At 45.7% G+C, this 17,620-nt stretch overlaps 1 protein-coding gene across 2 annotated transcripts in view; it reads left to right on the top strand.

Annotated features, from left to right (window-relative positions):
* Window positions 1-17,620, top strand: part of BLMH (bleomycin hydrolase) — a 64,988-nt gene that overhangs the window by 23,735 nt on the left and 23,633 nt on the right. For both annotated transcript variants that reach the window (XM_062215989.1, XM_062215990.1), the window contains 4 exons: window positions 14,236-14,391; window positions 15,406-15,564; window positions 15,689-15,756; window positions 16,657-16,774. In XM_062215989.1, the coding sequence (XP_062071973.1) occupies window positions 14,236-14,391; window positions 15,406-15,564; window positions 15,689-15,756; window positions 16,657-16,774 (501 nt within the window). The remainder of the gene's footprint in view (window positions 1-14,235; window positions 14,392-15,405; window positions 15,565-15,688; window positions 15,757-16,656; window positions 16,775-17,620) is intronic.

The following is a 17,620-nucleotide window of genomic DNA, read 5'->3' as shown; positions in this document are numbered from 1 at the left end:
TAGATAATACAGACAGAAGTAAAGTGTCTTCAGAGATGTACAAGCAAAATATCTAACTTCAAAGGTGGGGTTGCTTCCTGGAATCAAGGCTTCCTGGAGTGATTTGCATTTGAGATGAACTTGAGATGAAGGGAGGTTGCAGTGGGAGGCATTCTAGATGTGCTCCAGGCAGATTTGGTGTTCAGTGAGTAATTTACCTGGAGCGAATCTTGGGAGGCTGATTTCTCAGAAAGAGGTCTGAAGTCTGTGTACATTAGAGTCGCCAGGTGCTTGTTAAGATCGCAGATTCCTGGCCGGTGCTGTCGTAGCTCCGCCTGCGGCGCCGGCACCCCGGGTTCTAGTCCCGGTCGGGGCGCCAGGGTCTAGTCCTGGTTGCTCCTCTTCCAGGCCAGCTCTCTGCTGTGGCCTGGGAGTGCAGTGGAGGATGGCCCAAGTCCCTGGGCCCTGCACCCGCGTAGGAGACCAGGAGAAGCACCTGGCTTCTGGCTTTGGATCAGTGCGGTGTGCCAGCTGTAGTGCACCAGCCTCAGCGGCCATTGGGCTGTGAACCAACGGCAAAGGAAGACCTTTCTCTCTGTCTCTCTCTCTCACTGTCCACTCTGCCTGTCAAAAAAATAAAAATAAAAAGATCGCAGATTCCTGATCTCACTCCAGATGTCCTGAATCTGGGTCTCTGGGTGAAGTCTCTATAATCTGCATTTAAATTAGTGATCCTGAGGAGTAAGGTTTAAAACTAGAAGAAAGTGGCCGGCGCCATGGCTCACTAGGCTAATCCTCCGCCTTGCAGCGCCGGCACACCGGGTTCTAGTCCCGGTCGGGGCACCGATCCTGTCCCGGTTGCCCCTCTTCCAGTCCAGCTCTCTGCTGTGGCCAGGGAGTGCAGTGGAGGATGGCTCAAGTGCTTGGGCCCTGCACCCCATGGGAGACCAGGAGAAGCACCTGGCTCCTGCCATCAGAACAGCGCAGTGCGCCGGCCGCAGCGCACTACCGCGGCGGCCATTGGAGGGTGAACCAACGGCAAAGGAAGACCTTTCTCTCTGTCTCTCTCTCTCTCACTGTCCACTCTGCCTGTCAAAAATTTAAAAAAAAAAAAAAAAAAAAACTAGAAGAAAGTTAGAATTACTCATACAGAAGAAGAGTTTTAGGCCGGCGCTGTGGCTCAATAGGCTAATCCTCCGCCTTGCGGCGCCGGCACACCGGGTTCTAGTCCCGGTTGGGGCGCCGGATTCTGTCCCGGTTGCTCCTCTTCCAGTCCAGCTCTCTGCTATGGCCCGGGAGTGCAGTGGAGGATGGCCCAAGTGCTTGGGCCCTGCACCCCATGGGAGACCAGGAGAAGCACCTGGCTCCTGGCTTCAGATCAGCGAGACGCGCCGGCTGCAGCGTGCCAGCCACAACGGCCATTGGAGGGTGAATCAACGGCAAAGGAAGACCTTTCTCTCTGTCTCTCTCACTGTCCACTCTGCCTGTCAAAAAAAAAAAAAAAAAAAAAGAGTTTTACCAGCACCATAGTTTGTCCTAATTCAGTGTACAATAAGCAGTTAAGGTTTTTGAGCAGAGGGGTCACATGAAGCAAAGCTGCCCTGTGGGAGCTTATTTTATTTTCTTAAAAATGATTTTTTTTAGTCCCACTGTTTTATTTTGAGAGGCAGAGACAAAGCTGCCATCTGCTAGTTTGCCCCCACCTGCCAGCAGCCAGGATTAAATAAACAGGTGAAACTAGAGGAGCGAAGGTGGGAGGACCAGTTGTGAAGTTGTGGTAGTTTAGGTGGTACTCACATGGCCTGGAGAACGATGGTGCCAACAGAAATGGAAGAGGGAAGAAGTGTGAGAGACATCTTAGAGGGAAAAAAACCTGTCAGACGTCACAGCTTGTTATCTGTAGGGTACAAAAGCGGATTCATCCTGAAACAGAGCTGAACGCTTTCAGCTTGGGACCTGGCAAGTCAGAGAAGCTCTCTTCAGAGGCCACTGTGAGGAGGAGGAACCCTGGCTTCAAAGTGAAGTCCCAAGCCACTGTCCAGCTGGAAGTGGGTTTCAGGGGCATGGCCACAGTTCTGGGACCCCGGAAAGAGAATGATGTAGAAATACCGTAAGAGTGAGCGTACGGATGGCTGGAGCCTCAGGGAGAATGGAAGGGAGGCCGTGAGTCTGGGCACAGAATTCTGGGAACCATCTGTTGTGATGCAGAGGTTGGTCGTCAGTGTCAGGTGCTGCACAGGCCAGAGAACATGAAGACAGGGTAGCTGCTGGGGTTCCTGAGCAGGAGTTTGTAGAATCATGTTGGTGGAGTGGAGGATGGAAAGGAAGGTGGATTCACTTGACTTGGCATTGAAGAAAAGGAGGGGGAAAAAATGATAGTTGAGTATTTACTGAGTACATCCTAGACATTGAGCATTGTTCCAAACACTGGGGATACAGTGTTGACCAAGACAGACAGACATGGTCCCAGCTTTCGGATTTTACATATTCATGGAGGGAGTAATATGTGTTCTGAAGAACATAATAAAGTAGGATGATTGGTAGCGTGGTCAGGAAAGGCCTTTCTGAGGTCAGATCTGAGCTGAAACATGAATAACAAGAGGAATCCAGCCTTACAAAGATCTGGGTGCAGGGCCTACCATGTAGAGAGACAGCAAATGTAAATAAATGCCCTAAGACAGGAGAGAGCTGGATTTTGTTGTTTTAACATAAAGGGAAGCACTGTGTAGGACTTCGTGGGTTGTTGGGTTTTTCTTTCTTTTTTAAAAATTTTTTATTTACTTGTATTATTTGAAAGGCAGAATGATAGATCTTCCATCTGATGGCTTATTCCCCAAATGCCCACAACAGTTAGGGCTGGGCTAGGCTAAAACCAGGAGTCTAGAACTGCAGCTGAGTCTCCCACATGGATGGCAGGGACTCAAGTACTTGAGCCATTATCTACTGCCTCTTAGGGTGCACATTGGCAACAAACTGGATTGGAAGCAGAGGAGCCAAGAATCAAACCCAGGCACTCTGATATGGGATGCAAGCAGCCCAAGGTGTGGCTTAAGTGCTGTGCACTATGCCTGCCTCACAGTGGTATCTTGCAGGGGCAGAAAGAAGGTAGTGTGGTTTGAGCTTGGAATGCAAGGATGAGCATGATTTAAACAGATCTTGTAGGGGAAGTAGGAAGCAGGTTATGTATGCCTATATGCTATCGTAAGGAGTTTGCCTTGTATTCTAAATAAGATAACCATTGTTTTTTTTGTTGTTGTTGTTTTTTGTTTTTTTTTTTTTGTTTTTTGTTTTTTGACAGGCAGTGTTAGACAGTGAGAGAGAGAGAGACAGAGAGAAAGGTCTTCTTTCCGTTGGTTCATCCCCCAGATGGCCACTACAGCCAGTACGCTGTGCCGATCTGAAGCCAGGAGCCAGGTGCTTCCTCCTGGTCTCCCATGCAGGTGCAGGGGCCCAAGCACTTGGGCCATCCTCCACTGCACTCCCGGGCCACAGCAGAGAGCTGGACTGGAAGAGGAGCGACCGGGACAGAATCTGGCGCCCCAACCAGGACTAGAACCTGGGGTGCTGGCGCTGCAGGCGGAGGATTAGCCAAGTGAGCCGCGGCGCTGGCTGGGTTTTAAGCTGAAGAGTGACATGGTTTTAATTTTTGTTTTCAAAACCTTCACTCTGGGAATTTTGAGAATGGATTGTAAAGCAGTAGGAAAGGAAGCAGGGAGAGTGGGTAGGAGCCCTTTGATCAGTTGATGATTGTCGTTTGGGCCAGGTCAATGAGAGGGAAGATGGGGAAATGTGAATGCAGTTCAGATGTATTTTGGAAGTGAAGCTCTCAGGATGCGCCAATGAACTGGATGTAGAAGACATGGAAAAGGGACTATGGGCTGATCTTGTGGCACCTTGAAAGTGGGACGTGGCAGATGTGTGAGGAGCTTTTTGGCAGGTAGGAACCAGTGTTTGGAAAAGAACAGCAAATGTGAGAGAAATTATTAAAGAAGCATGATTTTGGAAGATAGCAAAAACAGATGTGCTCTGCTTTCAGGCGTTAGTGGGTGTGGGATCCCTGGGAGGTCTTGTTGGAAAGCAGACTGACCCCACAGGTCTGAGGTGCAGCAGTCTGCATTCCTGTTTCTTTGATTCAAACACCTCTCCAAGAGCCGGCGCCACGGCTCACTAGGCTAATCCTCCACCTGCAGTGCAGGCACACTGGGTTCTAATCCCGGTCAGGGCGCCGGGTTCTCTGTCCCAGTTGCTCCTCTCCAAGTCTAGCTCTCTGCTGTGGCCCGGGAGTGCAGTGGAGGATGGCCCAAGTGTTTGGGCCCTGCACCCGCATGGGAGACCAGGAGGAAGCACAGGCTCCTGGCCCTTTCTCTCTCTCACTGTCTAACACTGCCTATCAAAAAAAAAAAAAAAAAAAAAAAAAGATCATTATTGACTATTAGTTATCATATATACGAGCTCATTCCTTTTAACATCACAGAAGGGCACATACCTTATAAGTGTACCTTTTATGTCCTTCTCTTCTAGAAAATATATTTAATACTCCTTGAAGTTGTTTACTTCTCTGCCTGCTTTTGCAGGCTCAGATGACTTTAAGACAGATTCTTGTCCTTTTGGTCTCCAGTAGAGAGCAGTAGAGAGCTGTCTTCTCCCCTTCTGCTGATGAGCAGTCACCCAGGTCTCCTGCTCCTCCTCGCTTAGCCCTGAGCTTTCTTTGAGGTTCAGCTCTTTTCCTTGATCACTTTAGTGATCTCACAGCCACCTTTTTTTTTTTTTTAATATTTATTTATTTATTTGAAGAGTTACACAGAGAGAGAAGGAGAGACAGAGAGTTCTCCTATCCACTGGTTCACTCCCCAATTGACTGCAATGGCTGGAGCTGTGCCGATCTGATGCCAGGAGTTTCTTCTGGGTCTCCCATGCGGGTGCAGGGGCCCAAGGACTTGGGCCATCCTCAGCTGCTTTCCCAGGCCATAGCAGAGAGCTGGATTGGTAGTGAAGCAGCCGAGTCTCGAACCGGTGCTCATATGGGGTGACGGAGCTGCAGGTGGTGGCTTTACCCACTACGCCACAGCGTCTCATGGCCACTCTTTTTTTTTTTTTTGACAGGCAGAGTGGACAGTGAGAGAGAGACAGAGAGAAAGGTCTTCCTTTTGCCGTTGGTTCACCCTCCAATGGCCGCCGCGGTTGGCGCGCTGCGGCCGGCGCACCGCGCTGATCCGATGGCAGGAGCCAGGTGCTTCTCCTGGTCTCCCATGGGGTGCAGGGCCCAAGCACTTGGGCCATCCTCCACTGCACTCCCTGGCCACAGCAGAGAGCTGGCCTGGAAGAGGGGCAACCGGGACAGGATTGGTGCCCCGACTGGGACTAGAACCCGGTGTGCCAGCGCTGCAAGGCGGAGGATTAGCCTAGTGAGCCACAGCGCCGGCCTTTTTTTTTTTTTTTTTTTTTTTAATGATTTTATTTACTTATTTGAGAGGTAGAGTTACAGACAATGAGAGGGAGAGAGAGAGAGAAAGGTCTCCCTTCCATTGGTTCACTCCCCATATGGAAATAACAACTGGAACTGCGCCAACCTGAAGCCAGGAGCCAGGAGCTTCTTCCAGGTCTCCCATGTGAGTGCAGGGGCCCAAGGACTTGGGCCGTCTTCTACTGCTTTCTCAGGCCACAGCAGAGAGCTGGATCGGAAGAGGAGCTGCTGGGACTCGAACCAGCGCCCATATGGGATGCTGGTGCCACAGGTGGAGGATTAATCTGCACCATGGCTCCGGCCCCCAGGGCTACTCTTCTTGATAATTTTACCTTTGGGCCTAGTTTTCTTCTTCAGTAAAACTGAAAAGTGGGGGTAAATTATTTCTTAAGGGCATTGCAGCTTTCTATTTTTGTGAGAATAGAAGTAACTAATATTTTTATATTGTATTAGACTTTACCACACATTCTCTCAGCAGTTCAGGATTGCAAATACTTGTATGTACACATGAAGATTCTAAGATTGTTTCAGTCCTGCAGTAGCTTGGTTGTTATCTTTGAACTGCCTTCCATTCAATAACCTTTCTTCCATTCTGTGACTGCCTATTAGCTGACTTTAAACTTTTTTTTTAATGAAACAGTTGAAACTTTTATTAAGTTTCTTATTTTGCTGCAGAGCTGTAGCTTCACTGTATAAAATAGCACAGGCAAATGCATTGTATTGCAGAATTTAAGATACTGTTGTTCTTTATCTGTCACTATACAACTAACAAAAACTATTCTGTATTCCCAGTTATTTCCAATGGAAAGATCATTACATATTTTGATGCCAATCCAGGGACGGATGTAAGCAAGTTACAAGATTGCATAAGGCTTAAGATAACAATGTTATCCTTGAATTACATTATTTATATAACTTGTTTTTACCACAGATAATTTCATGCGTCCTGAATACTAGCACCTAGAGCCTAGTGTAAAAATCACAAGGGATTTTCTTAGGGTAATCGGGTTCAAAGTAGGGTCTTTTCCCACCCACATTGCTAACAGTTCCTCTTTAAGTCATCTGTCACTCACTTAACTTTATTTATTTATTTATTTATTTATTTTTGACAAGCAGAGTGGACAGTGAGAGAGAGAGAGACAGAGAAAAAGGTCTTCCTTTTGCCGTTGGCTCACCCTCCAATGGCCGCCGTGGCTGGCACGCTGCGGCCGGCGCACCGCGCTGATCCAAAGGCAGGAGCCAGGTGCTTCTCCTGGTCTCCCATGGGGTGCAGGGCCCAAGCACTTGGGTCATCCTCCACTGCACTCCCGGGCCACAGCAGAGAGCTGGCCTGGAAGAGGGGCAACCGGGACAGAATCCGGCACCTCAACCGGGACTAGAACCCGGTGTTCCGGCGCTGCAAAGCGGAGGATTAGCCTGTTGATCCACGGTGCCGGCCTTGTCACTCACTTAAGATACCTGTGCTGGATTAAGTTATTCTATACCAGTTCATGTAGAGGTTGCACTTTCACTGCTCGGCAGATCTTGTGTATTTTTCACAGGCGGCTTCGCTCATTAGCTCATCTAGTTCTGCAGGGCTACTCAGGGTCATCCTGATGAGCCAGCTGTCTTCACAGCAAGATGTGTGATGAGTCCTGGATTCTCTACAAGGGCTTCATTGATTTCAGTTGCTTCTCTTGAGAGAGATCAAAGTTCTCTAGCAGCTTTCACACTTTGCAAAGCGCCAGACTCCTCTTGTTTTTTCAGTTTTGTCCCAACTTCAGGCAGGGTACAATAAACAACATCTCCCCAAGCCTCCTGTGTAAAATTGTGGATTCCCACTGTTCCAGTGCCATTTCTGTTGTTATCCGTTCGTGTTCCCTGAATGTACAGTGAGGGAAGAGCGGTCCTGACGCTGCCAGTGTGAGGCAGCAGGGCGGGGCAGGCGTGAGGCTGCGCACAGATGCAGCCAGTTGCAGCAGCCTGTGTGCAGGGCCGGCCTTACGCTTCCGAGTCTCACCTTGGGAGTGCTTGTGGCAGGCTTTCACTGCTGCAGCCTTCCTCCCCTCTCTTACTGTCTCCGCACTGAGCTGAGCGTATGGGAATTGACTCAGCTCCACGTCGTTGGTCGTTAAGTCGTGAGCCACACGTTCTGTCCCCGTGTTAAGTGTCTCATGCTGGGTCGTTTTTCCTTTCCTTGTTCTGATTCCATTATTTACTGCTTTAGGCCTGAGAAAATCACTTAAAACAAACAAATCTCTTTGCTAGAGGACAGTATCTTTAGAGACCAGTTACAGTGGAGCTCCTTTGAAAAAGTAGGCCTGAGAGACAGAACCGTCTTTGTAAATCACACTTTTCCTTCTTACACATGTATTTAAACTGGAAACAGGAAAAGAAACTTTCTGACACCACTTGCAGCTTTTCTTTTTTTAAGATCTTTATTTGAAAGAGTTATAGAGAGTGAGAGACAGAGAGGTCTTCCTCTCTGATTCACTCTCATTGCTGATTCACTCCCCAAATGGCCACAGTGGCTGGGACTGGGCCAGGCTGAAGCCAGAAGCTTCTTCTCGGTCTCCCACATGGGTACAAGGGCCCAAGCAGTTGGGCCAACTTCCACTGCTTTCCCAGGTGCATTAGCAGGGAGCTGAATTGGAAGTGGAGGAGCTGGGACAATAATGCTGGCCCCCACTTGCAGCTCTTCTGATGCATTATAAATGAGTAGAAAGGGTCTGCACAAATCTATATTGAAAGGTTGGTTTGGCCAGCGCCGCAGCTCACTAGGCTAATCCTCCGCCTTGCGGCACCGGCACACCGGGTTCTAGTCCCGGTCGGGGCACCGATCCTGTCCCGGTTGCCCCTCTTCCAGGCCAGCTCTCTGCTGTGGCCAGGGAGTGCAGTGGAGGATGACCCAAGTGCTTGGGCCCTGCACCCCATGGGGGGCCAGGAGAAGCACCTGGCTCCTGCCATCGGATCGGCGCGGTGCGCCGGCCGCAGCGCACCAGCCGCGGCGGCCATTGGAGGGTGAACCAACGGCAAAAGGAAGACCTTTCTCTCTGTCTCTCTCTCACTGTCCACTCTGCCTGTCAAAAAAAAAAAAGAAAGGTTGGTTTAAATTCCTGATTTATGGGGCCAGCACTGTAGCTTAGCAAGTAAGGCAACTGCCTGCAATGTCGGCATCACATATTGGCTGGTTGGAGTCCCAGCTGTTCCAGTTCCCATCCAGCTCTCTGCTATAGCCTGGGACAGCAGCAGAAGATGGCCCAAGTCCTTGGGCCCCTGCACCCATTGTGGGAGACCCAGAAGAAGCTCTTGGCTCCTGGCTTCAGATCGGCCCAGCTCCAGTCATTGTAGCCACCTGGGGAGTGAACCAGCAAATGGAAGACCTCTCACTCACTCTCTGCCTCTGCCTCTCTGTAGCTCTGCCTTTCAAATAAATAAATCTTTAAAAAAAAAAAATCCAAATTTAATTAGGTCCATAAAATCACAGTCAGAGGCCGGCGCTGTGGCTCACTTGGCTAATCCTCCACCTGTGGCGCTGGCACCCCGGGTTCTAGTCCTGGTTGCTCCTCTTCAAGTCCAGCTCTCTGCTGTGGCCCAGGAGAGCAGCGGAGGATGGCCCAGGTGCTTGGGTCCCTGCACCCACATGGGAGACCAGGAGGAAGCATCTGGCTCCTGGTTTCAGATCGGCACAGCGCCGGCCGTAGCAGCCATTAGGGGAGTAAAGCAATGGAAGGAAGACCTTTCTCTCTGTCTCTCTCTCACTGTCTATAACTCTCTTTCTGTCTCTCTCTCCTCTCTCACTGTCTAATTCTGCCTGGCCCAAAAAAAAAAAAAAAAAAAATCACAGTCAGAAGCCACATTACCCCAAGAAGCTGGTGCAGATGCAGCTTCCCTTGGCAGCCCTCCCACAAAGGGAACAAGGGAAGGGTCTCAGTGGGCCAAATTGTTGAGCTCAGTTTTGGGCAGTGCTACTTGAGGCTTGTATCACAATTTTAGGACAGCTTTCTCTAATGATCTATATTTAAGGGAATAATTACAAACATTGGCTTCTGCTATTTTTTTTTTTAAGATTTATTTATTTGTTTAAAAGGCAGAGTTAGAGTAGAAGAGTCAGAGAGAGAGTGCTTCTACCCACTGGTTCACTCCCCATATGGCTGCAACAGCCAGGGCTAGGCCAGGCTGGGTCTCTGACACGAGTGCAGGGTGCCCAGGCGCATAGCCGGGAGCTGGATGGAAAGTGGAGAGCTGGAACTCAAACTGGCACCATATGGTGCCCAGACCTGCATCACAGCTCTGGCTGCAGCTTCTACTGTTTTTAAAAAATCAAATGGCTGTAGTAGCAGAAGCAGGTCTCAGGTGTCACTGTGTTGTGTGTGTCTCTGTCTTTAGGTTTCTAGTGTTTTGGAAAGCCCATATCTGTGAGTCTACCTTCTTGACTTTATTTTAATACCTTTTAACCGGCTGTGCCAGAGTGCTGGCTCCAATTTTAGTAACTTTTAAATCAGATTGGTTCTGACACTTAAGTTTGGTCTGAAATCACAATTTCAACTTGTGTGTTGAATAAATATTTCTTTAATATATATAAACCTGGCACTGTTCTAGACTTTAATAATTCAGCAATGAATAAAATAGATAAGGATCCCTACTTTAATATAGTTCACTAATAGGGAGAGACATTAAAAATATGTAAGAAGTATTACATGCCACAAGGTAAATGCTATGGAAAGAAATAAAGGAGAGAAAGATCAGAAGAACTAGAATGAGAGTGAACAATTTTTTTTTTTTTTTGACAGGCAGAGGCAGAGTGGACAGTGAGAGAGACAGACAGAGAAAGGTCTTCCCTTTGCCGTTGGTTCACCCCCCCCAATGGCCGCCGTGGCCGGCATGCCGCGCTAATCCGAAGGCAGGAGCCAGGTGCTTATCCTGGTCTCCCATGGGGTGCAGGGCCCAAGCACCTGGGCCATCCTCCACTGCACTCCCGGGCCACAGCAGAGAGCTGGCCTGGAAGAGGGGCAACTGGGACAGAATCCGGCGCCTGGACCGGGACTAGAACCCGGTGTGCTGGTGCCGCTAGGCAGAGGATTAGCCTGTTGAGCCACGGCACCGGCCGAGAATGAACAATTTCAAGTCAGAAATACATTTTACTGAAAAAACTGTGTTCTACTAGGTGATTATATTCTGAGGATTATGATTGTACTGTTATCTTATTCAGTTCTGAATGACATGTGTACAATGTCCAGCATCTTTTTCTGTCCTGAATGCTGAGTGCATCCTGTAAGAATCAGGTGACACTCCCACCTTGCCCACCAGAGAGCAGGCTGGGCTATCCAAAGCTTGCTGCTGCTTTTGTACCTCTGGGAACAGGGACTGCTATTTCAGAACGTCAGTCTCTCATCAAAAAAAACATACTAGCAGGGACCCTTAGAGATTATGCTTTGGAGAATTTTTTTCAATTAGAGCTCATTTAACTAACTTTAATTATTTGGCTTAGAGCCAAATACTCCTTCCAAAGTGTTGCAGACTGACTTAAATGTGACTGACTTTGGATAATTTATAATCATGGTAAACAAATAGCATAAAACATGCCTCAAATGATAGTTTTATTAAAATCTAAGATAAAAGAGATGTCACCTTTACCCTCATTTATGTCTTAAATGTGTATTTGATAAAATTCAAATTTATAAAACATGAGCAAGAGGGCTTAAGTATTGTTTTGCAAAAAAGATTCATCACAGAATTCATTTAGATAACAGAAATGCAGATTTCCTCTAGTGTATTTTTTGGGAGAAGGAGGGAATAGTTTAACACTTTTTACTTCAGATAGAGTCAAATGTACAGTTAGGTACTATGCAACGTGTAGCATAAAACATTCATGTTTATCTCTAGACTATGCTTAAAAGTAATCCAAAATTCCTCTTGTTATCTTAATGTTCATTGGACCCAGCTGCCTCCTTTTTTGTTCTGGGCCTTCCTGTGCTGGATTCACCACCTCTGGGTAACTGAGAGTTGATCAGCATGGATCCACTGGTGTATGTACAGACACACGTGATAACAGTTACTAGTTGAAAATACACATTACTCAAATCTGTAAACCTTCCTAATCTCAGTATCCTGTGGCTTCACTGTGATTGTCTTGCCCATGATCACCAGTGGCAGTATCCTTCTGATAATGGCAGATTCCTGGAGTTACCAGTTGTAGCCTTGGTGCTAAGCAAACAAAAAATGCCTCTGGTTCATGTGAATCTCAGACTCATTCATCTATGCCCATAATCAAAGCTCATTAATCTATGACCAGAGTAACTCAATTAAGATCTCTTCTGTGTTGTCTTGCCTTTTTCTGTGCTAGACACAAACCTGCCAGTGATACATCATCAGTAGAGAGGTGGTTTAAGGACCAGCTCTTCAGGCTTATAAAATAAATAGTAAATCCAAGTGAAGAGAGATTCTCTCCTAGAAAACAACAAAGCAAGAAATTAAAGGCAAGCATAACCTGTTTTGTAACTTAACCTACTTCTGTTAAATAGTTGAATCACAGCAATAAAGAAAAAAATTGTTCATACCCACAGCAATGAAAATGAATCTCATGGATTTTGTGTCAGCCAAAGGCAGCCAGACACAAAAGAGAGTATGCTCGATGAATCCATTTATATGAAGTTAAAGAATAGGCAGAACTGATCAATGGTTTTAGAAGTGAAAATGGTGGTTACCTTGGGGAGATTGTAGGTTATTCTCCTAAGGGGCCAAGGAACCTCTGGAGTCCAGGAAGTATTCTGTATGGTGATCTAAATGGTATTAATTATGTGGATCTATACTTATATATTTTTTAAAGATTTTATTTATTTATTTGAGAGGTAGAGTTACAGACAGTGAGAGAGAGAGAGAGACAGAAAGGTCTTTCTTCCGTTGGTTCACTCCCCAAGTGGCTGCAATGGCTGGAGCTGCACCAATCTGAAGCCAGGAGCCAAGAGCTTCTTCCCGGTCTCCCATGCGGGTGCAGGGGCCCAAGCACTTGGGCCATCCTCCACTGCCTTCCAAGGCCATCCTCCACTGCTTTTCAAGGCCACAGCAGAGAGCTGGATCGGAAGAGGAGCAACCTGGACTAGAACCAGTGCCCATATGGGATGCCGGCACCGCAGACAGAGGATTAACTTATTGCGCCACTGCGCCAGCCCCCTGTACTTATATTTTTAAAAGTTGAATTGAGCACTTAGGATTAGTGCATTAGTGCATAACAAATGTTATGCCTAAGTAAGAAAACGGAAATTAGGTCATGAGATTGGGTTTATTGTAGGAGATAATGGGGGAGAATTAATGATCTTCAACGGGGGAATCACTTGAAGAAAGTGGTGCTACTAGAATGATCCTGTGATAATGTGGAGAATAGAAAATGTTCAGATCAGTTGGTATATCTAGGGCCTGTGCCCAGAACTGTGCAGATCCCATAGAGGAAACAAAATAATCCATAAGGTCCTTATCCTTAAAAAGTTTAGAATCTCTTGTAGAGGACAAGCTATATGAAACCCCAAAATCCAGAAAATACATGATATTTTGGAAGCAGCGTGGAAGTCAAGCCTGAATTAAAATCTTTATTTTTCATTTACTGGCTTTGTGACTTCAGACAGGTTATTTGTTTCCCTGATTGTTGGTTTTCTTGTCTGTTAAATGGGTATAATATGTATCACAATTTGTAACAGGATTAGCACATGATACAGCTTTTAGTACAGCACAGTAGGCATTCAGTAAATGTTTCCTTTTAAAAACCTGTAGCCAAGGGCACACTTTTTTTTTTTTCAGTATGTGACCTCAGTTCAGATCCCATTCTGCCAGTTACTGGCATGTGATCTTAAGTAGATTATTTAATTTCTTTGGGTCTTGACCTCTTCTGAAAAAGAAAAGGGTGGAGGATGGGGACTGTACCTCGAGGGCGTGTTTTGAGAGGTAAACCTAGCAGACTTACAGTATCTAGCACAAAATAAGTGCCTTAATACATTTAAGATACATTTGTCTTGAATGTAATAGAGTATCCAAACGTGTGGTACAAATAATGCAGGTACTAAGTGATGAGATTAAGTCAGGGTAGTGACTGTGGAGGGGAGAAAAAGATTAGAATATTACATCTTTTCAAAGACACAAGGAAATTTAATATAGAAGAGAAATACTTTATTTTTTCTGATCTCATATAAAGTATATCTCTTTATACTTCTATTTTTCTTTGTATAAGATGAAAATACTATAAAAGATATTCTTGGAATGTAATGATGGTAACCTGAAAGTATTGTGACTTCATTAGAAAAACAGGTTGTTTTTGTCTGACAACCTAAGAATTAGTACCTTATTACCAAAAATTACTCCTCTTCTAATAGTACTTTTTCTCTAATAATAATCTACATAAAAAACATTTTACATAAAGACTCTTGTCACAATAGAAGGAAAACCTCAATGCATAAAGGGAAGGAAATCCATTTATAAAATATGTCATCCTTTGTCACTTGAAAAATAACCAGCCAGGCACAACCCAGATCTTGTTGGATATCAGTGGTGGGCAGTTTCTTGCCTGAGGAAGTTTAATTTGCAGGACAGGTGCTAAGGACTAAATATTAATAGATTTGCATTGTTCAGTGTTTATTTGAGAACTCACAGCTGATTGGTGTCAGACCCTGCACAACTTTCTGATTTTTGGAGCCATATTAGATTTCTTGTAAAATTTCTGGATTGAGTTCAGCCGCTCATTTCTTAGGTTTCCCAAGCTTGAGAAAAATGAAGAGGTACAACAGAACACGTCCCTTAACCATTGCTCATCTGTCTCTCTGCAGATATTCCGAGTGGTGTGCATCTGTTTGGGCAATCCACCAGAGACATTCACCTGGGAGTATCGAGACAAAGATAAAAACTATCAGAAGATTGGCCCCATAACACCCTTGGAGTTTTACAGGCAACACGTGAAACCACTCTTCAACATGGAAGATAAGGTTGGAGACTGGCGTTGTCAGCCACTGTTTACTTTCAAATGCCTCTAGATTGTATGGAAGGGTATCAGATTCCTGGGTTAACACGCATGATCATCAAACTAGACACTAAACAAACTTTTATTTTCCCCTCCTCTCAACTATTTTCTGTACCTAATGAACAGTTGATCATGCCAGGATCAACCTTCTCCTAGTGTTCCCCTTTGGAGACTTCTGACTGTAGGCCAGCAATCTTTTTTTTTTTTTTCTTTAAAGATGTATTTATTTTTGAAAGAGCTACAGAGAGAGAGAGAGAGAGAGAGAGAGAGAGATCCTCTGGTTTACTCCCCAAATGGTTGTAGCAGCCAGGGCTGAGCCAGGAGCATCATTCAGGTCTCCCATGTGGGTGCAGGGGCCCAAGCACTTGGGCCATCTTCTGTTTTCTCACGCCACTAGCAGGGAGCTGGATCAAAAGTAGAGCAGCTGGGATTCAAACCAGTGTGCATATGGGATGCCAGCATTGCAGGCAGTGGTTTACCCACTGTGTCATAATGCCGGCCTCCAGCACTCCTCTGCAGACTTGCTTGTGTCCCCTCTGGCTTTTCCTATTCCCTTTGAGTCTCCCATCTGCTGAGCCAGTTAACGAGAGCTTCTTCTTTTGATTGGCTTAGTGACTCTTCCATTGTCAGGTGTTGAGACTATGTTGTAACAGGGTTCTTACAGTGATGGCACTCCTCTTGTCTTACTCAGTGAATGCAGTTTTTCAGAATTAGTTTTGGAGCAGCTCTTACCTGTGGGAAAAACAGGTAGGTACAGCAGCCAAAGGTATCCCTCTTGCTAATTAGGGTATGAAAGGACCTCTCTCGGGGACATTTTGCCACATCTTGTTTCTTTTTTATTTAACAGTGTGGCTGTAGTGCTCCTTTTCTTAGGCAGAGGTGAGAAGCTAGACACAAACATGAACCTAGAGGAGAGGTGTGTACCTTGTTTGACATTCGTGGTTTTGTGTTGTAACCAGCATGTTCTTGATCTCAACAGATTTGTTTTGTGAATGACCCTCGGCCCCAGCACAAGTATAACAGACTTTACACGGTAGACTACCTAAGCAATATGGTAGGAGGGAGAAAAACTCTATATAACAACCAACCCATTGACTTCTTGAAAAAGATGGTTGCTGCTTCCATCAAAGATGGAGAGGTTGGTTGGTTTTTGTATCTTCCACATTGGGGTTAAAATGCCTTTTTTTTTTTTTGCTTCTTTGGTGTAATAGGAAAATAGGGTTTATGTTGACTTTCTTTTTTCCTCTTTCCTTTATTTCTAGGCTGTGTGGTTTGGCTGTGATGTTGGAAAACACTTCAATGGCAAGCTGGGCCTCAGTGACATGAATGTGTGAGTGTGAGAAATTTGAAATAGACGTCATTTGTGGGTTGTTGCTGTTGGAGCTCACTCTTGGTATGAAATTATTCTTCTGGGAGTCATCCAAAGATTAAGGGTGGATTTTTTTCTTTGCATACTGTAGAGTTTGCTCTAACCCAAGAAATCAAGATCATACTTTGTATCTGAATAGAAATTGTTGGATATTCCTAAAAAGCATCCTGTGTGAGAAAGGTGCTTTAAAATATAATTGATTACTGTGTAAATTTACTTAGTGCATTTGAGAATGCCATGGAATGTTTTCCAGAATTCTTGTTTGCTATTTGACCTTTCTTAAACTGCTTTCTTAAACCCTCCAATGGCTGCCGCGGCCAGTGCGCTACAGCCAGTGCACCGCACTGATCCGGAGCCAGGAGTCAGGTGCTTCTCCTGGTCTCCCATGCGGTGCAGGGCCCAAACACTTGGGCCATCCTCCACTGCACTCCCGGGCCACACCAGAGAGCTGGACAGGAAGAGGAGCAACCGGGACAGAATCCGGTGCCCCGACCGGGACTAGAATCTGGTGTGTCGGCGCCGCAGGCGGAGGATTAGCCTGGTGTGCCGCGGCGCCGGCCTTTTTCTTCTTCTTTAAAGTTAGCAAAATGACAGGACAAACTCATCAACTTCTAATACTATAAATTTATGTTTAGTCATTTCATATTTCCCTGCATACTCTTGCGACACATAGAGAACAGAGCCCCATTGAGAGACTAAATTCTCCACAAACCATATTCTCCTTTAAGAGCCACAGCTACAGCCCATATTTATTTGGAGTTGTTGAGCCACTTCATTTTCTTCTGTGTTCCTTTTATAACCAGGATTCAGTTTTCTTCCTTGATTGTGTTCCTTTATTTTGTGCTGTAATTCTTTTTACAGGTATGACCATGAGTTAGTGTTTGGTGTCTCCTTGAAGAACATGAATAAAGCTGAGAGACTGACTTTTGGTGAGTCGCTTATGACGCACGCCATGACCTTCACTGCCGTCTCGGAGAAGGTATGACCCTCTGCATGCCTGCCGCAGTGTTTGCACAGGTGGACCTCCATTCTTCTGCAGGCTGTTCACCCAGCAGAGCTTCACGCCTGGTGTGCATGCTTTCTGTTCAAACTTAGCTTCCCATAAGACACTGTAGTGCATCACTGGGGCGTAGCTGCATGTTCAGAGGAAGTGAAAACAGGAACTTCTCATGAGGAGCAGAATTTGGGTTAGCAGAGAGACTGATTTTCTGTTAACTTTGGAAGGTCTTGGTGAGAAGAGAGGTCAGCAAAGGCACTTCAGAGGAGATAACTTCTGTTTTATAAAGAAAGAAAATGCACCCTAAGAGTGCTCACGTCTTGATGACCCATGTTCGGGCTTCCCTTCCTTTATTATCAGCTTTTTTCTATAATAAAATGGCAGTACTTTGCAGATTGAATGTGCATTACTGGATTTATGCAGAACTTCTGGAAACTGGATGTAAAAGGTATTTTGAATTTGCTATGAAATACTCTGAATATAAAGATCACAAGTTAGGACCCAGTGTTGGATACAACAACTGAAATTTTATCTTTCACAAATAAGTGTCCCACCTCCAGGCTGTAGAAAGGGTAGCCAAGCAAACCCTCTACTCGGAGGTCTTAAGAAAGAGGAACTTCTTAAATTCTTTACCACCACAGGCTTCCTGCCTAAGTAACTACCTTGTGTAGATTGTTTTAGGAAATAATTTGTTAGAAAATTGTTTTTGCTATGTTACCTACTAGATTTATGATCATTAAAATGTTTAGGAATATCTTAGCATGTCATTGTGCCAAATTTTAGGCAGAGAGAGAGCAGAGAGCTCCCATGTCCTGGTTTGCTTTCCAG

The sequence above is a fragment of the Lepus europaeus genome, chromosome 18 (assembly GCF_033115175.1).
Source record: "Lepus europaeus isolate LE1 chromosome 18, mLepTim1.pri, whole genome shotgun sequence".
Taxonomy (NCBI): Eukaryota; Metazoa; Chordata; class Mammalia; order Lagomorpha; family Leporidae; genus Lepus; species Lepus europaeus.
Note: the sequence above shows the minus strand (reverse complement) of the source record. Positions and strands in the feature narration are given on the sequence as shown.